Raw genomic sequence first — 17958 nt, forward strand, 5'->3', positions numbered from 1 at the left:
TAACCACAGCAAGAGAAGACAGCACAACAGTCATCAATACAATTCATTTTCCACTGTTCCTTCCAAGTAGACTTTTCAACCTAACAATAGATGTCACCACCCATGAGGGAATTTAGCATCCTCCAAGTGAAAGACCAAAGGCATTTGGTCAATTTTACTTATGAACTACCTAGCAAAGGAGTTCTTCTGCCAAAAGCAGGACAAACAGAAAATGTGATAGTTGGAAAGCCAGTTACCGATTCAAGAAAATAACAATGAAGGACTACTCCTGTTATTTGTCCATATAATCATACAGGTAAAATGTAATTTGGAAACTAACTGTACTTTCATCTTAAAATGTCTTTAGGTTCTGGGTCAAGGATAGTAGCTTTTCAGTCAGACATATGAATAAAAAAACTGGCTGTTCAGAGCTATGAGGAATCTCTCATTTTCAGTCAGCCAGTGTATTAGAAGCAACAATGCCCCTCAAAATCCAAGCAGAATAGCTTGAGAAAACTGCAGCCATTGTTCATCTTAGAGGGAACAAGAATTACAGAAAAGACAAGAACACTCATTTTACAACACATTCCAGGCAGGTATTCTTTCTGGATTTCAGCGTTACACAAAGCCACAAAACGAAGCAGTGTCTCTCCTCGGAGATCTAAGGTCATTTTTGGTAGCTAAAAAAATAATAATAAAATAAATAAATATATAAATATATTTTTTTTCCCTATAGTTTCCTGTGTTGAATTCTGTCAGCGCTATCAGAGCACAGCTCCCTGCACAATTCTGTTTTTATTTGGGGTGGAGGAGGTATGGATGTGGGTGAGTTTGGGTGGGTAGGGTCAGTTAAAAGTGAGAGTTAAAAAAAATATTTCCAAGTCAGTGACCCACTTAAAGCAGGAATATAAGATGAAATATATCAGTTTGGACATGAACCATTTATGATGACAGATGTCATTTAAGTAAGAACGCTGGAAAGAATATATAATATGTAATTCACATTTGACTATACAGTCAGGAATAGGGAAAATGCTATAATCTCACCTATTGATTACATCATGAAAATGTTCATATTCAAAATTATCAGTAAATGAAAACTATTAAAATTATATTCCCATATTTAAAAAAGAAGAGTTACTGTTTTACTTTAAGTCATGGACAAATAATTGAAGAGTACTGCCAGTATTACTGTATCCTGAATGTTCAGTTTCAGTGAAAAAAATCATTGTACTATTGAAATTCAAAAATTGGAAATGCTTCACAGCTATAAAAGAAAATACAGACTCAGTTCAACTCTACTGGCTAAAAATAGGTACGGAACAAAGGAAACACTCCACGTTATTCATTATTTACTAAACAATTATCCACATTTCCCAGGAAAGAAATATTTGTGAATTGTGTCATTTACCTGAAAGGAAGAAAACGTGAACTATGTCAACTGATTGAGAAATTAACAACCAAAAAAAGGCATAATTGCAAAAACTGTGTTGCCAAAATGACATCATTATACAATGTGGATGTTTAAAATAGTAAAAGGCTGTCGATACATATAAATCTACACAGATCGGGGGGGTTTTAATCTAAGATTGCAATATCTTTAATCATATTAAAGAGACAACTGCACAGAGAATTTTTAAATTAACAAAGTCCTATGAAGAATTTATAAAGACTCATAAAAAAGGAGCTAACAGGTTGATTGTTCCCAATCCAAGTATCCAGTACTTAGTTACACGTCCACAAAATGCTAGGGAGGTGCTTCTAAAGTTTCCTGAGCTGTCAAATGAAAAGGAATAGAGATCTTACAGTCCCTCTCGGCTTTAACATTCTATAAGCCTCTGAAAGTACCAATACACTGTATTAACACAGAATAATCTTCAATGCCTTAATCTTGTTCTAAATTAATTTTAATTAGGATAATCCTTCAAATTTTAGTTTAACCTCTAATTTCTCTCTTCTCTCCCAATGAACTAACTCAACTATAAATAGTCCCTCATAAAGGAGTTCCATGTTTTTTCAAAGTACAAACAATCACAACCTATTTTATCTAACTAATTTAAGTCAGAAAAATCAGGAAATACACCAAATATTGTCACTCAAAATGTCACATTCAATGCCATATGCATTTCATTTAATAAGGAAATGAAGCTTTTGAGTAGCTAGAGAACCTAGACACAGGTGGGAATGAAAACTCATAGAATCATTCTGGAAGGGTAGCATCTACAGTATCAAAATGTAAAAGGATTCAATAAAGACACTCAGAAAGTTAGCGTTAAAGGTCAGGTTCGATTTAGCAACTCTTTCTACATTGTTGCAACAGTTCATAATTTATGTCAATGCTAAGCTATCCTTAACAAAATTCTTTAAAATTAAGGCTGTAGTTGGCAGAGAAAATAAAAACAAATGTTTCTCATGTCTCAACTAGAGTGATAAGGGAGTTTAAAATAGGGCAGGATATTAGGTTCCTGATACCCATAACCAAACCTGTTGCTGTCGAGTCGATCCCGACTCATAGTGCCCCTACAGGACACAGTAGAACTGCCCCACAGGGTTTCGAAGGAGTGGCTGGTGGATTCGAACTACCAACCTTCTGTTAGCAGCAGTAGCTCTTAGCCACTGTACCACCAAGGCTCCTAGATTCCTGATAGTGCCCAAGAAATTAATTTCCTTTATAAATTCTACTTGGCAATCCATCTGTTGAAGATTTATATATTAAATTTGAAGTACCAGCCTCAAGGGAAAATGATAGGCTTGGGTTCAAATACTAGATTAATTCATTCACTTTTTTTTTTTTTTCATAGAGTGCTTACCTATTAGGTACCAGACTCCATAGAAGGCACAGGCAACAAAATCTCGAGTTGTCGTCAAATACCTCTTAGTACAATTTTAAATTCATTTCTCTTTACGCAGCCAACATTGTTTCTGCCTAGAAAGGGGTAACCTGCCTTTCTTTGCTTTTTCTTTTAATCTTGTACACGACAGAATTCAAAAGAACAGAGGAAGTTATAGATAGAGGGTCATCAAACTATGGCTCAGGGATCAACACCTGTTTTTGTACAGCCCATGAGCAAAGAATTTTTTTACATTTTTAACTGGTTGGGGGAAAAAATTAAAAGAATATTTCTTGACAAATGAAAAGTACACTTACTCCTCACTTACTGACATGGTTAGGTTCCAAAGACCAGGTATTTATGCAAAAATTAGCCCTATATGATCATGGAAGATGACCACATCAGATCACAAAACGGAAGATAATGACATCATTGTATAACTGCCAAATTACATTATTACATAACTGTCCAATCACATCATTACATATCTGTCAAACCACTAAGAATCATGGCCCAGCCAAGTTGACACATAACCTTAACCATCACACCAGCATTACTCTTGCCTCACACCTCAGTGTTCATTACTACCAGACGTATGTTGTTAATATGCAAAAGAGTCAGAGAGTAGATTTTTTACTACTGTCATAAATGGGAAATGTAGGATAACAAGATAGTCAGTAAATGAGTAGATGTACATAAAATTCAAGTTTCAAAGTCCATAATAAAGTGTTATTGAACAGCCATGGCCACACATTTATGTACTGTCTATGGTTGCTTTCATGCCACAACAGCAGAGCTGAGTAGTGGTAAGAGACTCTTTCCACCCGCCTGCTTGCAAATTCTAAAATATTTACTACCTGGACTCTTACAGAAAAAAATTGCTGACCCTTGTTATAACACAGTGAAAGAAAGTCAGAGACTCCAAATAGCTACATAAATATAAGGAAGAAGTTAATGTAATTTAGTGATTATAAAAGGCTACTTAAGTGCTTTACATTTTATTATTTCAGGTATAAGTGATTTTTTTTTTCAAAGCCCCATTCAGTGACTTCAAAATAATCCTTATAATAAATACCTAGTATGTTTAACATATATAAATCCTGGGAATAAACAAGCATACCCCCATGAAGAAACATTATGAAAATAGAGAAGGAAAATAATAATATAGCTAATGACACCAAGAAAAAGGATCAAAACATGCCTCTTTCATAAGTGGGAGAGAATTCTCTGACATTCATTCATTAGAAAAATGTGTGTGAAGTTTTTCCCCTAGTGCCTACCAGGTACAAAGAACTGAGAATCCACTTGTGACTAAAACAGACAAAATTCCTTAGCTTCATGGAACTTATATTCTATCAAGGAAAAAGATATTAAAGAACAAACATACAATTAATCATTTAACAATAAAGGCTATAAAGTTCTATACTGGAGCACAGAAAAGAGTATGGAGATAGTACATAATCTAAGGTTCTGACTTTGTATGCGTGGGAAAGGATTTTTCGAGGACACAAAATTTACCCTGAACTTTAAAGAATCAATGTGAAGGTAGGCATGCAGGAGGCACATGGGAGGAAGTGAAGGAGGAAGCATTTCAGGCAGAATGAACAACACGTACAAAGGTTCAATGACGGCTCTGAAAGAAAAAGATGTGATCACCAAGCTTGTGTGAGAGAAATGTAGGAGAAGCATGGTGTGAAATAAGTCAGGCAGTGGCAGGGCCTTACAGGCCACACCAAGGGTTTTGATCTTTATCCTCATAGCAACAGGTGCCCAGGGAAAGGTTTGAAGCAGCAGCATGACATAATCGGATTTGTGTTTTAAGAAGATCCTTCTGTCTACCTCATGGAGAATGGACTGAGGGAAGAAGAGTGGTTACAAGGACATAATTTATAAAGTTATTGCAGTACCTCAAGGGAAATAGTTTTGGTGGTAATAATGGAGGGAAATGAATGGATCTCATTGAAATAACAGAGGTAAATTGATGGAACCTGGTAATTAATTAGATTTGGTGGGGAGGGTGTCAATGAGGAGAGGATGGAATAGAATCAAGAGTCCAGAAACAAACTCATACCTCTATGGTCATCTGATTTTTAAACAAAAAAATTTTCTGATTTATGAGAGGTGTACCAGTCATTGAGATAGGGAGCACTGGAAGAGCTATCAGGCTTTGGGTGTCAGGGTGTTGGGAAAGGGAGTCTGAAGTGCTTCTGATACACCTAAGTGTACAGATCAGGTAGAAAGAAGGATATGTATGCTGAAGCTTAAAAGAGCAGTCTCTTCCGACATCCATTTTGGTCTTCCTGTCTTTTTAATGGCCTCTTGCTTTCTTCATGTATGCTGTCCTTGATGTCATTCCAAAACTCGTCTGGTCTTCAGTCATTAGTGTTCAACACATCAAATCTATTCTTGAGATGGTCTCTAAATTCAGGTGGGATATACTCAAGGTCGTACTTTGACTCTCCTGGACTTGTTCTAATTTTCTTCAGTTTCAACTTGAACTTGCATATGAGTAACTGATGGTCTGATACACAGTTGGCCCCTGGCCTTGTTGTGACTGATGATACTGAGCTTTTCCATGGTCTCTTTCCATAGAAGTAATCGATCAATTTTCCTACATTCATACTTCATACATTTCACGTTCTGATTATTAATGGGTATTTGCAGCTGTTTCTTCTCATCTTGAGTCAGGCCACACCAGCAAACGAAGTCCCCAAAGCTTGATTCCATCCACATCATTAATGCAGACTCTACTTTGAGGCGGCATCTCTTCCCCAGTCATCTTTTGAGTGCCTTCCAACCTTGCAGGCTCATCTTCCGGTACTGTATCAGACACTGTGCCGCTGCTATTCATAAGGTTTTCGCTGGCTAATTCTTTTCAGAAGTAGAGTGCCGGGTCCTTTTTCCTAGTCTGCCTTTGTCTTGAAGCTCCGCTGAAACGTGTCTGCCATGGGTGACCTTGCTGGTACCTGAATACCGGTGGCATAGCTTCCAACATCACAGCAACACACAAGCCCCCACAGTAAGACAAACTGACAGACACGTGGGGGTAAACCGTAACAACAGCAGTGAAAGTGGTGAGAACAGATCAGAGAGGAACTGCTGAGGTAGCGGTGGTGTATCATGTGAAAAGGTAGTGCAATTGTTTAGTGCTTGGCCACCAACAGAAAGATTGGTGATTCAAATCTACCCAGCAGCTTGGACAAAGAACTGACAATCTGCTCCTGTAAAGGTTAAAGCCTAGAAAATCCTATGGGGCAGTTCTACTCTGTCACATGAGGTCACTGAGTCTAAACTGACTGGATGGCACACAGCGAAGATGATTCCCAGGCTTACTGTCCGAGCAATGGGGTTATTGTTGTTAGGTGCCCTTGAGTTAGCTCTCACAGTGACCCTATATACAACAGAACAAAACTGTCCGGTCCTGTACTATCCTCACAATCCTTGCTATGTTTTAGCCCATTGTTGCAGCAACTGGGTCAATCCATCTTGTTGAGGCTCTTCCTCGTTTTTGCTACTTTACCAACTATGATGTCCTTTTCCAGGGACCGGTCCCTCCTGATAACATCTCCAAAGTATATGAGATGAAGTCTCACCATCCTTGCTTCTAGCGAGTATTCTGGCTGTACTTCTTCAAAGACAGATTTGTTCATTCTTCTGGCAGTCTATGGTACATTCAATATTCTTTGCCAACACCACAATTCAAAGGCATCAATTCCTCTCCAGTCTTCCTTATTCACTGTTCAGCTTTTGCACACATATTAACCGACTGAAAATACCATGGCTTGGATCAAGCACACCTCAGTCCTCACAGTGACGACTTTGCTTCTTAACACTTTAAAAGAGGTCTTTTGCAGAAGATATGCCTAATGCAATACGTCATTTGATTTGGTGACTTCTGCTTCCATGGATGTTAATCACGGATCCAAGTAAAATGAAATCCTTTACAATTTTAATATTTTTTCCGTTTATCACGATGTTGCTCATTGGTCCAGTTGTGAGGATTTTTATTTTCTTTATGTTGAGGTGTAATCCATACTGAAGGCTGTGGTCTTTGATTTTCATCAGTAAGTGCTTCAAGTCCTCTTCACTTTCAGGAAGCAAGGTTGTGTCACCTGCATATTGAAGGCTGTTAATGAGTCTTCCTCCTATCCTGACACCACGTTCTTCTTCATATAGTCCAGCTTCTCAAATTATTTGCTTAGCATATATATTGGATAAGTGTGATGAAAGGTTACAACCCTGATGCACACCTTTCTTGACTTTAAACCATGCAGTATCCCCTTGTTCTGTTCAGATGCCGTTTATGCTGCTGAAGGTAATTGCAATGAAAAAGTTGCTAGTCTTGCAAAATTCTATCATGCAATTTCCAGCATAATTTCCATCACCAAGACCATATTTTCCAACTGCCGAACCTTCTTTGTTTCCAACTTTCGCATTCCAATCACCAGTAATTATCAATGCATCTTGAGGCATATTTAATCAACTTCAGATTGCAGAAATTGGTAAAAATCTTCAATTTCTTTGTCTTTGGCCTTAGTAGTTGGTGTGCAAATTTGAATAATAGTCATATTAACCAGTCTACCTTGTAGGTGTAAGGAAATTACCTCATAACTGACAGTGTTGTACATCAGGATAGATCTTGAAATGTTCTTTTTGACGATGAATGCAATGCCATTCCTCTTCAATTTGTCATTCCCGGGACAGTAGACCATATGTTTGTATGATTCAAAATGGCCATACCAGTCCATTTCAACTCACTAATGCCTAGGATATCGATCTTTATGAATTTCCATTTCATTTTTGATGACTTCCATTTTCTTACATTCATACTTCATACATTCCATGTTCCAATTATTAATGGATGTTTGCAGCTGTTTCTCCTCATTTTGAGTCATGCCGTATCAGCAAATGAAGGTCCCAAAAGCTTTATTCCATCCATGTCATTAAGATCAACTCTACTTTGAGGAGGCAATGGGGTGCACTGTGGTATAATTTACTGAGAAAAGGACAATAGTGGGAGCATTTCAAACCCCTGAAGAAATGGTTTATAACACAGGAGTAGCAAACTCAGATGCCTCCATTAACCATAAATGGGTGATGCAAAAGGGAGTATAACATAAAAGTAGAACAGTATGACAAACTACAGAATATATGCTCAGGGTGAAAGCTTTCAGATTTTAAGAGTTTTTTTGTCTTTAAACACTGAATTGATAAGACAAAACATGTTCAACAGAGAGAACTTTCCACTTGAAGGCGAAAAAAAAAAAAGACTGCTAAGGTCCCTGGAATGATGAGGGAAACCCAGACACCCAAGATAAAAGTTGCTAGGCTATGCTAGAGGACTTAACTTTAAATGATTTTAAGGTTCCAGTGGGGGATGGAGAAACAAGAATAGCTGGGGAAATGCTAAAAAGCAGGAGTAAAGTGAATGGAATTCTCTCTAAAATATTAAAAGTATTATAAAGCTATATATCTAAGATAGTATAGAAATGGTATTAAAAACAGATCAAAGGAATATAATAGTCCAGAAACAGACCCATGTACATATGATAATCCAGTACATGATTAAAACAGCATTTTACAATAAGGCAATAATATTGAAACCAGAGGTAAGTCATTTGGTAAAAAAAAAAAAAAGGAAGCAGCAGCAGCAGGATCCGAACCTCATTGTTTATACCAAAACAAATTCTTTAAAAATAAAGTTAAAATAACCAAATCACATAAGTACTAGAAGAAAATATATGTGAGTAGTTTTATCTTGGATGGGAAAGTCTTTCTAACTATAAGCTCCAAATCACAAATTATTTAGGATAAAACAGAAATTTGTAAATACAGAAATTTGAAAACTTCCATAAGACAGGAGGCACCGTTAACAAACTTAAAACGCAATTATCAAACTAAAAAAAAGTTACCCATGTCAAAGGAAGCTCTTTAATATGTAAGGAGCTCCTATAAATCAGAGAAAAATCATCACCCCAAAATAAATCTGGACAAATTACATGAACAGACGATTCATACACACACACACACAAATAACCAGTGAACATCAAAAAATTCTAAACTTTAGAAATCAATAAATAAACATTAAATAAAATATTTTTAATCTATCAGATAAACAGCGATGTAGGCAAAGGGGCATTCTCGTATGCTGCAAGGGGGAGATTGACTAACTAGTACATTTCTGGAGGATAGGAGATAACACAATAATCCCCAAAACAAGTATACAATGTTGTTCATCACGGCATTGTTAATATTAGTGACAAACAAGAACTATGAGCACACATCAATAGGAGTCCAATTAAGTAAACTATGGTACATTCAAGGAAAGGGATGGTATGCAGACATTAAAAATTATACCTGTAGTCTACACAATCACCGAAAACTATCTAAGGTAAAATCATACAAAATCAAAAAAACCAAACCCAGTGCCATCAATTTGATTCCAACTCACAGCAACCCTATAGGACAAAGTAGAGCTACCCCACAGGGTTTCCAAGGAGAAGCTGGTAGATTCGAAATTGCCCACCTTTTGGTTAGCAGCTGAGTTCTTAACCACTGTGCCAACAGGGCTCCAAAATCATACTACTCAACTGCAAAGGTCTTCATGTGATTTCATGAAAAATTATGAAAAAAAAAAAAACAAACCATAGACTCAAGTGAAAAGGGATAGTTTAAAATAAGACAAAATTTAACTAGGCTAATGTGTCTCATAAAGAAGCCCTAGTGGCGCAGTGGTTAAGTGCTCGTCTGCTAACAGAAAGGTCAGCAGTTCAAACCAACGGTTGCTTCGTGAGAGAAAGGATCTGGCAATCTGATCCTGTAAAGACTGCAGCCTAGAAAACCCTATGGGGCAGGTGTACCCTGTCATATAAGGTTCACTATGTCAGAATCGACTTGACGGTACACAACATGTCTCATAAATGCATCTTTATTGGGATGCAAACAACTTAAAAGAAACTAAAGTATCTCAAAAATGGCCTTAAGACAGATTTTCTTGTTTTCTTGCTTTAGGAAACTTCTACAAGCAATGAAGCTGGAGAATATGTTTGATTAAAAAAGCAAGACATTTTTACAAAACCCTGTTGGAGACCAGATGGAATCAACAACCCTGCCCTATAATTCTAAGTAGGAATCCCTGAACGTCTGTGCGTAAATTCATTTTAAATTATGGAACAATTTAGTGTTTGCCACCAAGGATCTCTCGGTTCATTATGATATCTCATTTAAAATCCTGGAGAGAATTTACTCCATGCTCAGATACATATTTAAAGTTTACAAGTCTCTTCATATTATAAAAAGTAGTATTTTTAAGTCAAAGCTGGTTACTAATGATAAGTTATTTTATTAGGAATGAAGTGCAATGTGATTTAATTCAACAATCACTGCCTTTAGTCACAATTAAAACAAAACTGTGCCTACATGCTTCAAGGTACAGAATGATATTAATTCCTCAGTGCCTAGGACTGAGATGACATGACGAAATTAAAAGTTATGGCTGGAGTTGTTCACATTATACAGGTATCACCTTTAAATTTTTTATGCAGGAACTCTTACTTATGGTACATACCTTATAAAATCATTATTACCTAAGCTTCAAAACTGAAATCTAGGAAACTATGAATAAACACGAAACGAACTAATTAACAAGTGGTCACAGAAATATAAGATTTCCAGGTATCAAGTTTATAAGCACCTCTTTCAAAGATGGAATAACATGCTGACCTCGGTAATTATTTGCCCAAATGACAGGAGAGGCTATGTCTATGAACTGTAATCATCTACATGGGCACAAGTATACGCATATGTGTGTTTTTTACGTATTAAGATCTAAAATCTCCAGATAATTTTAAAATTCTGGAAGCTGAACAGTTTCAAGTTCAATCTACCTCTTTTAGGATAAAAACAAGAACAGCAAAAACCTGTTTCTCCTCTACATTCTCCTTACATAAATCCACTGCAGTTTCTCACAATTAACTCTTCTTAGAATGATTACTTGCTAAAAATCAAACTCATTATCCTTTCTTCAAATATTCCCATATACTACATGTTATGTTTTACTATAAATCCAAGTGTCTAAGCTTGAAGCCACCACTCGTCTGTCAGTTTGTTGTCCTTTGGTGGCTTGCATGTTGCTGTGATGCTGAAAGCTATGCCACTGGTATTTCAAATACCATCAGGGTCACCCATAGTGGACAGGTTTCAACGGAGGTTCCAGGCTAAGACAGACTAGGAAGAAGGACCTGGTCATCTACTTCCAAAAAAACTGTCTGGTGAAAACCTTATGGATAGCAGCAGAACGGGACCTGGCAGTGTTTCGTTTTGTTATGCATAGGGTTGCTGTGAGTGGGAATTGACTTGACGGCACCTAACAACACAACAAGCTTGAAGAATAATTACTCCTGACTCTTTTCTTCCCCTTACATCTCGGGGGACCATACGTCCCTGATTACATGGGTTTATGCCTGTTCTCTCAGTATAATGATTAACAGCATCCCTGTTCATTCCCCACAGTGCCCCAGTCTGGATGATAAATTATATGGTTACTCTTATTATAATTTTAACTAGTTAGTAACCAATTGCTGAACATCTTTCCAACTGGCTCCCTTGTCCTTCAACTGACTTCCTCATTTCTCACCTGAAATGTCACAATAGCCTCCCTTCATCTGATTTTCCTCCTGGATGTGCCCTTTTGCACATAGGCTCTCTCTTCCTGGAATAGTCTTCTCCCTTTTTCGTTTTGTAAACACCAATCTGTGAACTCAGATTAAATGGCATCTTTGCCGTGAAGTCTTCTTAGTCTTTCTGTCCTCTATGTCTCCTAAAATAATAATTAGAATACTAATAACAGACAAGATGTACTGAATGCTTATTATGCACCAGGCACTGAGCTTAAGCAATTTTAAGTATTTTATCTCATTTAGTCCTTATAATAACTCTATACGGCATATTTTCTTTTCTTCATTTTTTAAATGTGGAAACTAGGGCTCTGGGAGATTTAGTAGTTTGGTTAAGCTACAAAACTAAATAGTAGAATTGGGACTTGAAACCAGATATGTCTAATTCCAAGTCAAAGCTTTTAATCAGTACCCTATACTATTTAACCTGTACGATCATTAATAGAGCCCTGGTGGCACAGTGGTTAAGCGCTCGGCTGCTAACCAAAAGGTCGGCAGTTTGAATCCACTAGCTGCTCCTTGGAAACCCTATGGGGCAGTTCTACTCTGTCCTATAAAGATGGCAAACGGTTTTTTTTTTTTTTTTTTTTGGTATCATTAATAGGTCTCTGTGATCCACTAGATTTCAATCTGTACAGCAACTCTGCCCCACCTGATCATCTCTGTGCTTTTTAACTTTCTTTATACCCTTTACAGGAAGACTGTCATATATGGTAACTGGTCCTCTATCTGCCTTCCCTAAAGTGACTGGGGCTCCCGCAATGATAGTGAAAAGCTTTGCCATCTATAGCACATGCAACTGTGCCTGACTCAAAGCAGGTACTCTGTAAGGTAAAAAGTAATACAATATTTACTATTCAGGCCTAAATTTTGGTGCACTGGTCATCTCATCTTTGGTCTCACTAACCAGAATGTGGTGCAGGACCTTCTTGGCATTAGCCTGAAGTTGCAAAAGATCTTAGGCTAAATTAATGGATTTTCTTTGGCTAGCATCATGCTATCTATTAATGGCACTGCCAGTGTTCAAAAAGTGCAGATTTTTTACATAAATAAAGATTTCCACTTCTTTTGAATGACAGGTCAACATTTTTATATCTAACAATCAGACAGCAATGGCTGCCTCCTTAAGATGGGGTATATCCTCTCACACTCAACAGTCTCCACCACTCTAAGATTTCTTGGGAAATGAGGCCAAGTGGCAAGTGCCATCACCATGCTTGTGCTGTTGTTTTTTTTATAAGAGGAAAATGAAATATTTCTAGTATCTATGTCTTTGTTAAAAAGGTATTCATCCATTTCATGAATTTTATGCATTTGGAAAGACAGCCGATTAGAAAGTGTAGATTTAATGCAAATCACAGAATAAAATAAACTTAGCCTTCATAGATATTACACCTCGAAATGAACTACTAATGTATCAGTTAATTACTGATGGTCTTTATCAAGTGAAAATGTACGTCCAGTGTGCTTTATGACTATAGAGACACATAGACTCTTAGCAGGCAGGCCCATGGTTTCTAGGCAGAGAGAGAGACAGCAAAAGAGCTTCTGTGGCTACTGGACTAAGCCAAAAGCAAAGAAGTTTCCTGAATAAACTGAATGCTACAAAGGCCAGCGTAGCAGGGGCAGGGGGTTGGGGACCATGGTTTCAGGGGACATCTAAGTCAATTGGCATAATAAAATCTACTAAGAAAACATTCTACATCCCACTTTGGAGAGTGGCATCTGGGGTCTTAAACCCTAGCAAGCGCCCACCTAAGAGGCATCAATTGGTTTCAACCCACCTGGACCAAAGGAGAACGAAGAATAACAAAGACACAAGGTAATTTATGAGCCCAAGAGACAGAAAGGGCCACATAAACCAGAGACTACATCAGCCTGAGACCAGAAGAACCAGATGGTGTCTGGCTACAACCGATGACTGTCCTGACAGGGAACACAACAGAGAACCCCTGAGGGAGCAGGAGAGCAGTGGGATGCAGACCCCAAATTCTCATAAAAAGACCAGACTTAATGGTCTGACTGAGGCTAGAAGGACTCCAGTGGTCATGGTCCGCAGACCTTCTGTTAGCCCAAGACAGGAACCATTCCCAAAGCCAACTCTTCAGACAGGGCTTGGACTGGACAATGGGACAGAAAATGATCCTGGTGAAGAATGAGCTTCTTGGATCAAGTAGACTAGAGACATGAGACTATGTTGGCATCTCCTGTCTGGAAGGGAGGTGAGAGGGCAGAGGAGGTCAGAAGCTGGCTGAATGGACACGAAAAGAGAGAGTGGAAGGAAGGAGTGTGCTGTCTCATTAGGTGGAGAGCGATCAGGAGTATATAGCAAGGTGTATATAAATTTTTGTATGAGAGACTGACTTGATTTGTAAACTTTCACTTAAAGCACAATAAAAATTAAAAAGGGAGGGGGTGGGGAGCTTCTGTAGCTAAAGAGAAAGGGAAAACCAGAAGGGGGTGGAATCAAGCTTGCTAAGATTAAAGAAAAAACAAACCCCAAAAGGAATTTAAATGCAAAAAGATACACTAACACATCTGAGTTGAGAATTTAAACACAAATCAACAAAGGGTTGTCAACAATACAGCTTGACAGTAACCTTATTTACATTAATGTTCAAAAAAGCAGACCAAAAATTTACCTGCATTAATCAACCAATCCCAATTTTTGCTACAATACACCTTTACCTAATACAGCACGCACATGAATGGCTAATTTAAATTTGCAAATTTTGCTTGTCCCACGCTCACTTCCAGGGAAGAGACTAAAATATAAGGCCTCCTTAATCACTCCAGACTTGGAATATCCCTGGAGAAATAATATGGAATGATAAGAGTCCTATAACAATCATTAATATGACCTTACAACTCATATCTAGGAGGCCACATATTATACTCATCTGGATGCTGGAAGACTGAGATAAATGTCAGTCACTATCATAATTACCAAGTGAAAAAAAAAAAAGTACAACAAAGAACCAAGGTTTAAGCTTACTCAAAATTCAGATTTTCATAAGGTTCTAAGCTCAGTCAGCTATTTCATACCTTCAAGACCATGTTCAAGAACTTTTTTTTAAAACTTATACTACTAAGGTCAAGGCAATAGGGTTATCATTTTGAAATGCCTTAGGTTTGATCACGAATATCACTTGCTTATAAACTAGGCTCTGATGAATTGCTCACCGTGTAGTCACAAGAGTAGGAAGAAAGCAGCCTCCTAATCTTAAATAACTTTTCTTTTATCTGTTATATGCTGGGCTCTCACTTCAGATAATTTTTGAAGATTTGAAAATCATGTATTAAAATTTAAAATGAGCCAGTGATGACATAAAAATCTTGGCACCGGTTACTGTCAAATTTGGGAAATCCCATTCCCTATTGTAGTTTACTAAATTCTAGCTCCTCCTGGAATGTCTTTGATTTCTAAAAATAAGAAGCAGAATTTTCAAAAGACTGTAATAACCATGTTCCTCACCAGAAACAAAATGGTAACTAAATGGTAGAACTTATCTACTAATAACCCCTGTAAATAATTAAAGGAGATATTTTCCACCCAAGAAGCTCAATTTATGTAGCCCTATAAGGGCTATACCTAAAGCTATACCTGTAACACATCCAGATCTGCCCTGGATGACACAGGCAATCATCTCAAGCAGCACTGTTTTGTAAAAACGTTTAAATTCTCAGCATTAATGTTTGCATTACCATCATGTGCAGCATTTAATTCCTAAGGTTCCAGAGTAAAAACATAAAATAGTCATTTAATGGTGAGGATTCCATAGGAATGCAGCTCCTTTTGGTATGGTACAGTAGTTCACTAGGAAGAGTGACAGCAGCTGTGCTCTGATGTGAAGACAATATACAGAAATACTACCAATAAAAATCTGCAAGTTGTAGCAATTTGTAAAGAGAAACACGTCTGCTTAAATACCATCTAGATATTCGAGGTTAAGAGACAACTGATGGAAATGGCAAGTACAGAAAGTGGCCATAGAAAAGGAAGCGTTCGGTAGAGGTTAGTGAACAAATACACACCATCATCCATCAAGGCTCACTCTGGCTTACCTGAGGAGGAGTAGGTGTGGATGTAGGTCTCCCTATGGGTGGAGTAGGATTTCTGCTGCCACCTCCAGACATAATCTCTTCTGTTATGTCTTTACCTCCCTGGTTTGGATCTCGAATTCTTATCTATAAATTCAAAATAAAATGGCGTATGTACATAAGGGTGTCTATGTAGTAGATTTAGAGGCATAAGCTGTATCAAAGTTGTAAACTGGGAAACCTGTCAAATATCAAAATTGATAATCCCCAGATTGACTTTGTTTCAACCTCAGAACCATAGGGGGTCAGTAACAGGGATTTAGGCCATTAGAATACCCAGCTAAAATGGGATCTGGTTTGGTGAATTTCTAGATCAAAAAGGCAAGGTATTTATTCTTATCTCAAAACCACTGTCAAACAGACTGATTTTATTTACATTGCTTAACATATGACAAAGCTCATAAGATAGTTGTAGTATCTGGAAGTTTCTCTGTAGAATAAATTTTTAGATGACTTAAGTGGTTTTCTAATAAAATGAAACATGTACATACCCTATGACTTAGAAACAGAAGTTAGTTTATCCTGCAGATAACCTTGTACATGTATATAAGGATGATCACTGCACTAGTGTTTTTCTCCAACAAAGACATGTAAACAGCCTAAAGTGCCATCAAGACCAGAATGGTTGAAAATTATGCTACTTCCTTAAAATTAAATACCACAAAGCCAGTAGAAAGAATGAGGTAGATCTCTAAGTACTCATATGGAAGGATCTTCAAGATGTATCCAGTAACTGAAAAGATGCAAGATGAAGAACAGTGTGTATGGTCTTCTAATTTTAATTTCTTTAAAGGATACTTTTATAGATGTCAGTGAAGATGGTGCTGCAATGGAGATGGAGTTCCCGGGTCTAGGCCTTCTATGCTGGGACAGTGCTAACACACGGAAAGCCCTCTTTGCTTGTCATTACTTCCTGGCTTCTTGAGAATTTCAGGGAATTCCCTAATAAAATCTGTGGATCTGCAGGTTTTTGTTAGTAATATTTCAATCTCAGCTCTTTTTTCAGGTATGAAAATTAGTTGCTACTACAGTTTTACAATTTGCTTCTGATTCACTTGTTCTACTTTCATTTTCATTATCTTTTAAATTCACTTTTCTACATTCTGAGAATGTTCTTCAAGTCTAACTTTTATCATATTGATTCTTTTCACAGCGTAGCTTCTCAACTGTAGTGTCACGATACACTGGCGTCTTCTATTTATCATGACCTGTGCACAAGTAATTTGCTTCTAATAATAAAGTACCAAAGTGTGTGAACCTCATCAAATTTCCCCCCCCCGGCTGTGATTTTTTTTTTTATTAACTTTTATTGAGCTTCAAGTGAACGTTTACAAATCAAGTCGAACTGTCACATATAAGTTTATATACACTTTACTCCGTACTCCCACTTGCTCTCCCCCAATGAGTCAGCCCTTCCAGTCTCTCCTTTCGTGACAATTTTGCCAGCTTCCAACTCTCTCTATCCTCCCATCCCCCCTCCAGACAGGAGATGCCAACACAGTCTCAAGTGTCCACCTGATACAAATAGCTCACTCTTCATCAGCATCTCTCTCCTACCCACTGTCCAGTCCCTTCCATGTCTGATGAGTTGTCTTCGGGAATGGTTCCTGTCCTGGGCCAACAGAAGGTTTGGGGACCATGACCACCGGGATTCCTCTAGTCTCAGTCAGACCATTAATCTCATCAATTTTTACAAAATTATTTTCAGGGCTATTGCTATAATATCACTCCCATCTATCTTACCTGTGTGAATGCGGGAGTCTTTCTTTATTATAAACATCACGCATTTTGCGTGTTGTGATGGATGTTGTTGTTAGTTGCCCTCGAGTCAGTTCAGACTCATAGTGACCCTATGTCCAACAGAACGGAACACTGCCCAGTCCTGTGCCATCTTCACAATCATTGCTATGTTTGAGCTCATTGTTGCAGCCACTGTGTCAACCCATCTGGTTGAGGGTCGTCTTCTTTTTCACTGATCCTCTACTTTACCAAGCATGATATCCTTCTCCAAGGAATGGTCTCTCCTAATAACATGTCCAAAGTACGTGAGATGAAGTCTCGCCATCCTCACTTCTAAGAAGCTAAGGATAAAAGATTGAAAACTACTCTTCTACAGAAAGTTCTGCAGTGTGAATTTTGTATTACTGCACTTTCATTCTCTTAGCAGTTGCTGTCGAGTTAATTGAAACTCATAGCGACCCTACAGGACAGAATAGAACTTGCCCTGTAGGGTTTCTAAGGAGCGGTTGGTGGATTTGAACTGCTAAGCTTTTGATCAGCAGCCTGAACTCTTAACTGCTGTGCTACCAGTCTCCTTCATTCTCTTGGGCCTGCCACATTAGAAGAGATGCCTCTGTAACTTACGAAAAATG

General features: G+C 37.8%; 1 protein-coding gene across 8 annotated transcripts in view; it reads right to left on the reverse strand.

Annotated features, from left to right (window-relative positions):
* Positions 1 to 17958, reverse strand: part of EIF4G3 (eukaryotic translation initiation factor 4 gamma 3) — a 381417-nt gene that overhangs the window by 132884 nt on the left and 230575 nt on the right. For all 8 annotated transcript variants that reach the window (XM_049878174.1, XM_049878170.1, XM_049878168.1 and 5 more), the window contains one exon: positions 15551 to 15673. In XM_049878174.1, the coding sequence (XP_049734131.1) occupies positions 15551 to 15673 (123 nt within the window). The remainder of the gene's footprint in view (positions 1 to 15550; positions 15674 to 17958) is intronic.

This window comes from Elephas maximus, chromosome 3 (genome assembly GCF_024166365.1).
Source record: "Elephas maximus indicus isolate mEleMax1 chromosome 3, mEleMax1 primary haplotype, whole genome shotgun sequence".
Lineage (NCBI taxonomy): Eukaryota > Metazoa > Chordata > Mammalia > Proboscidea > Elephantidae > Elephas > Elephas maximus.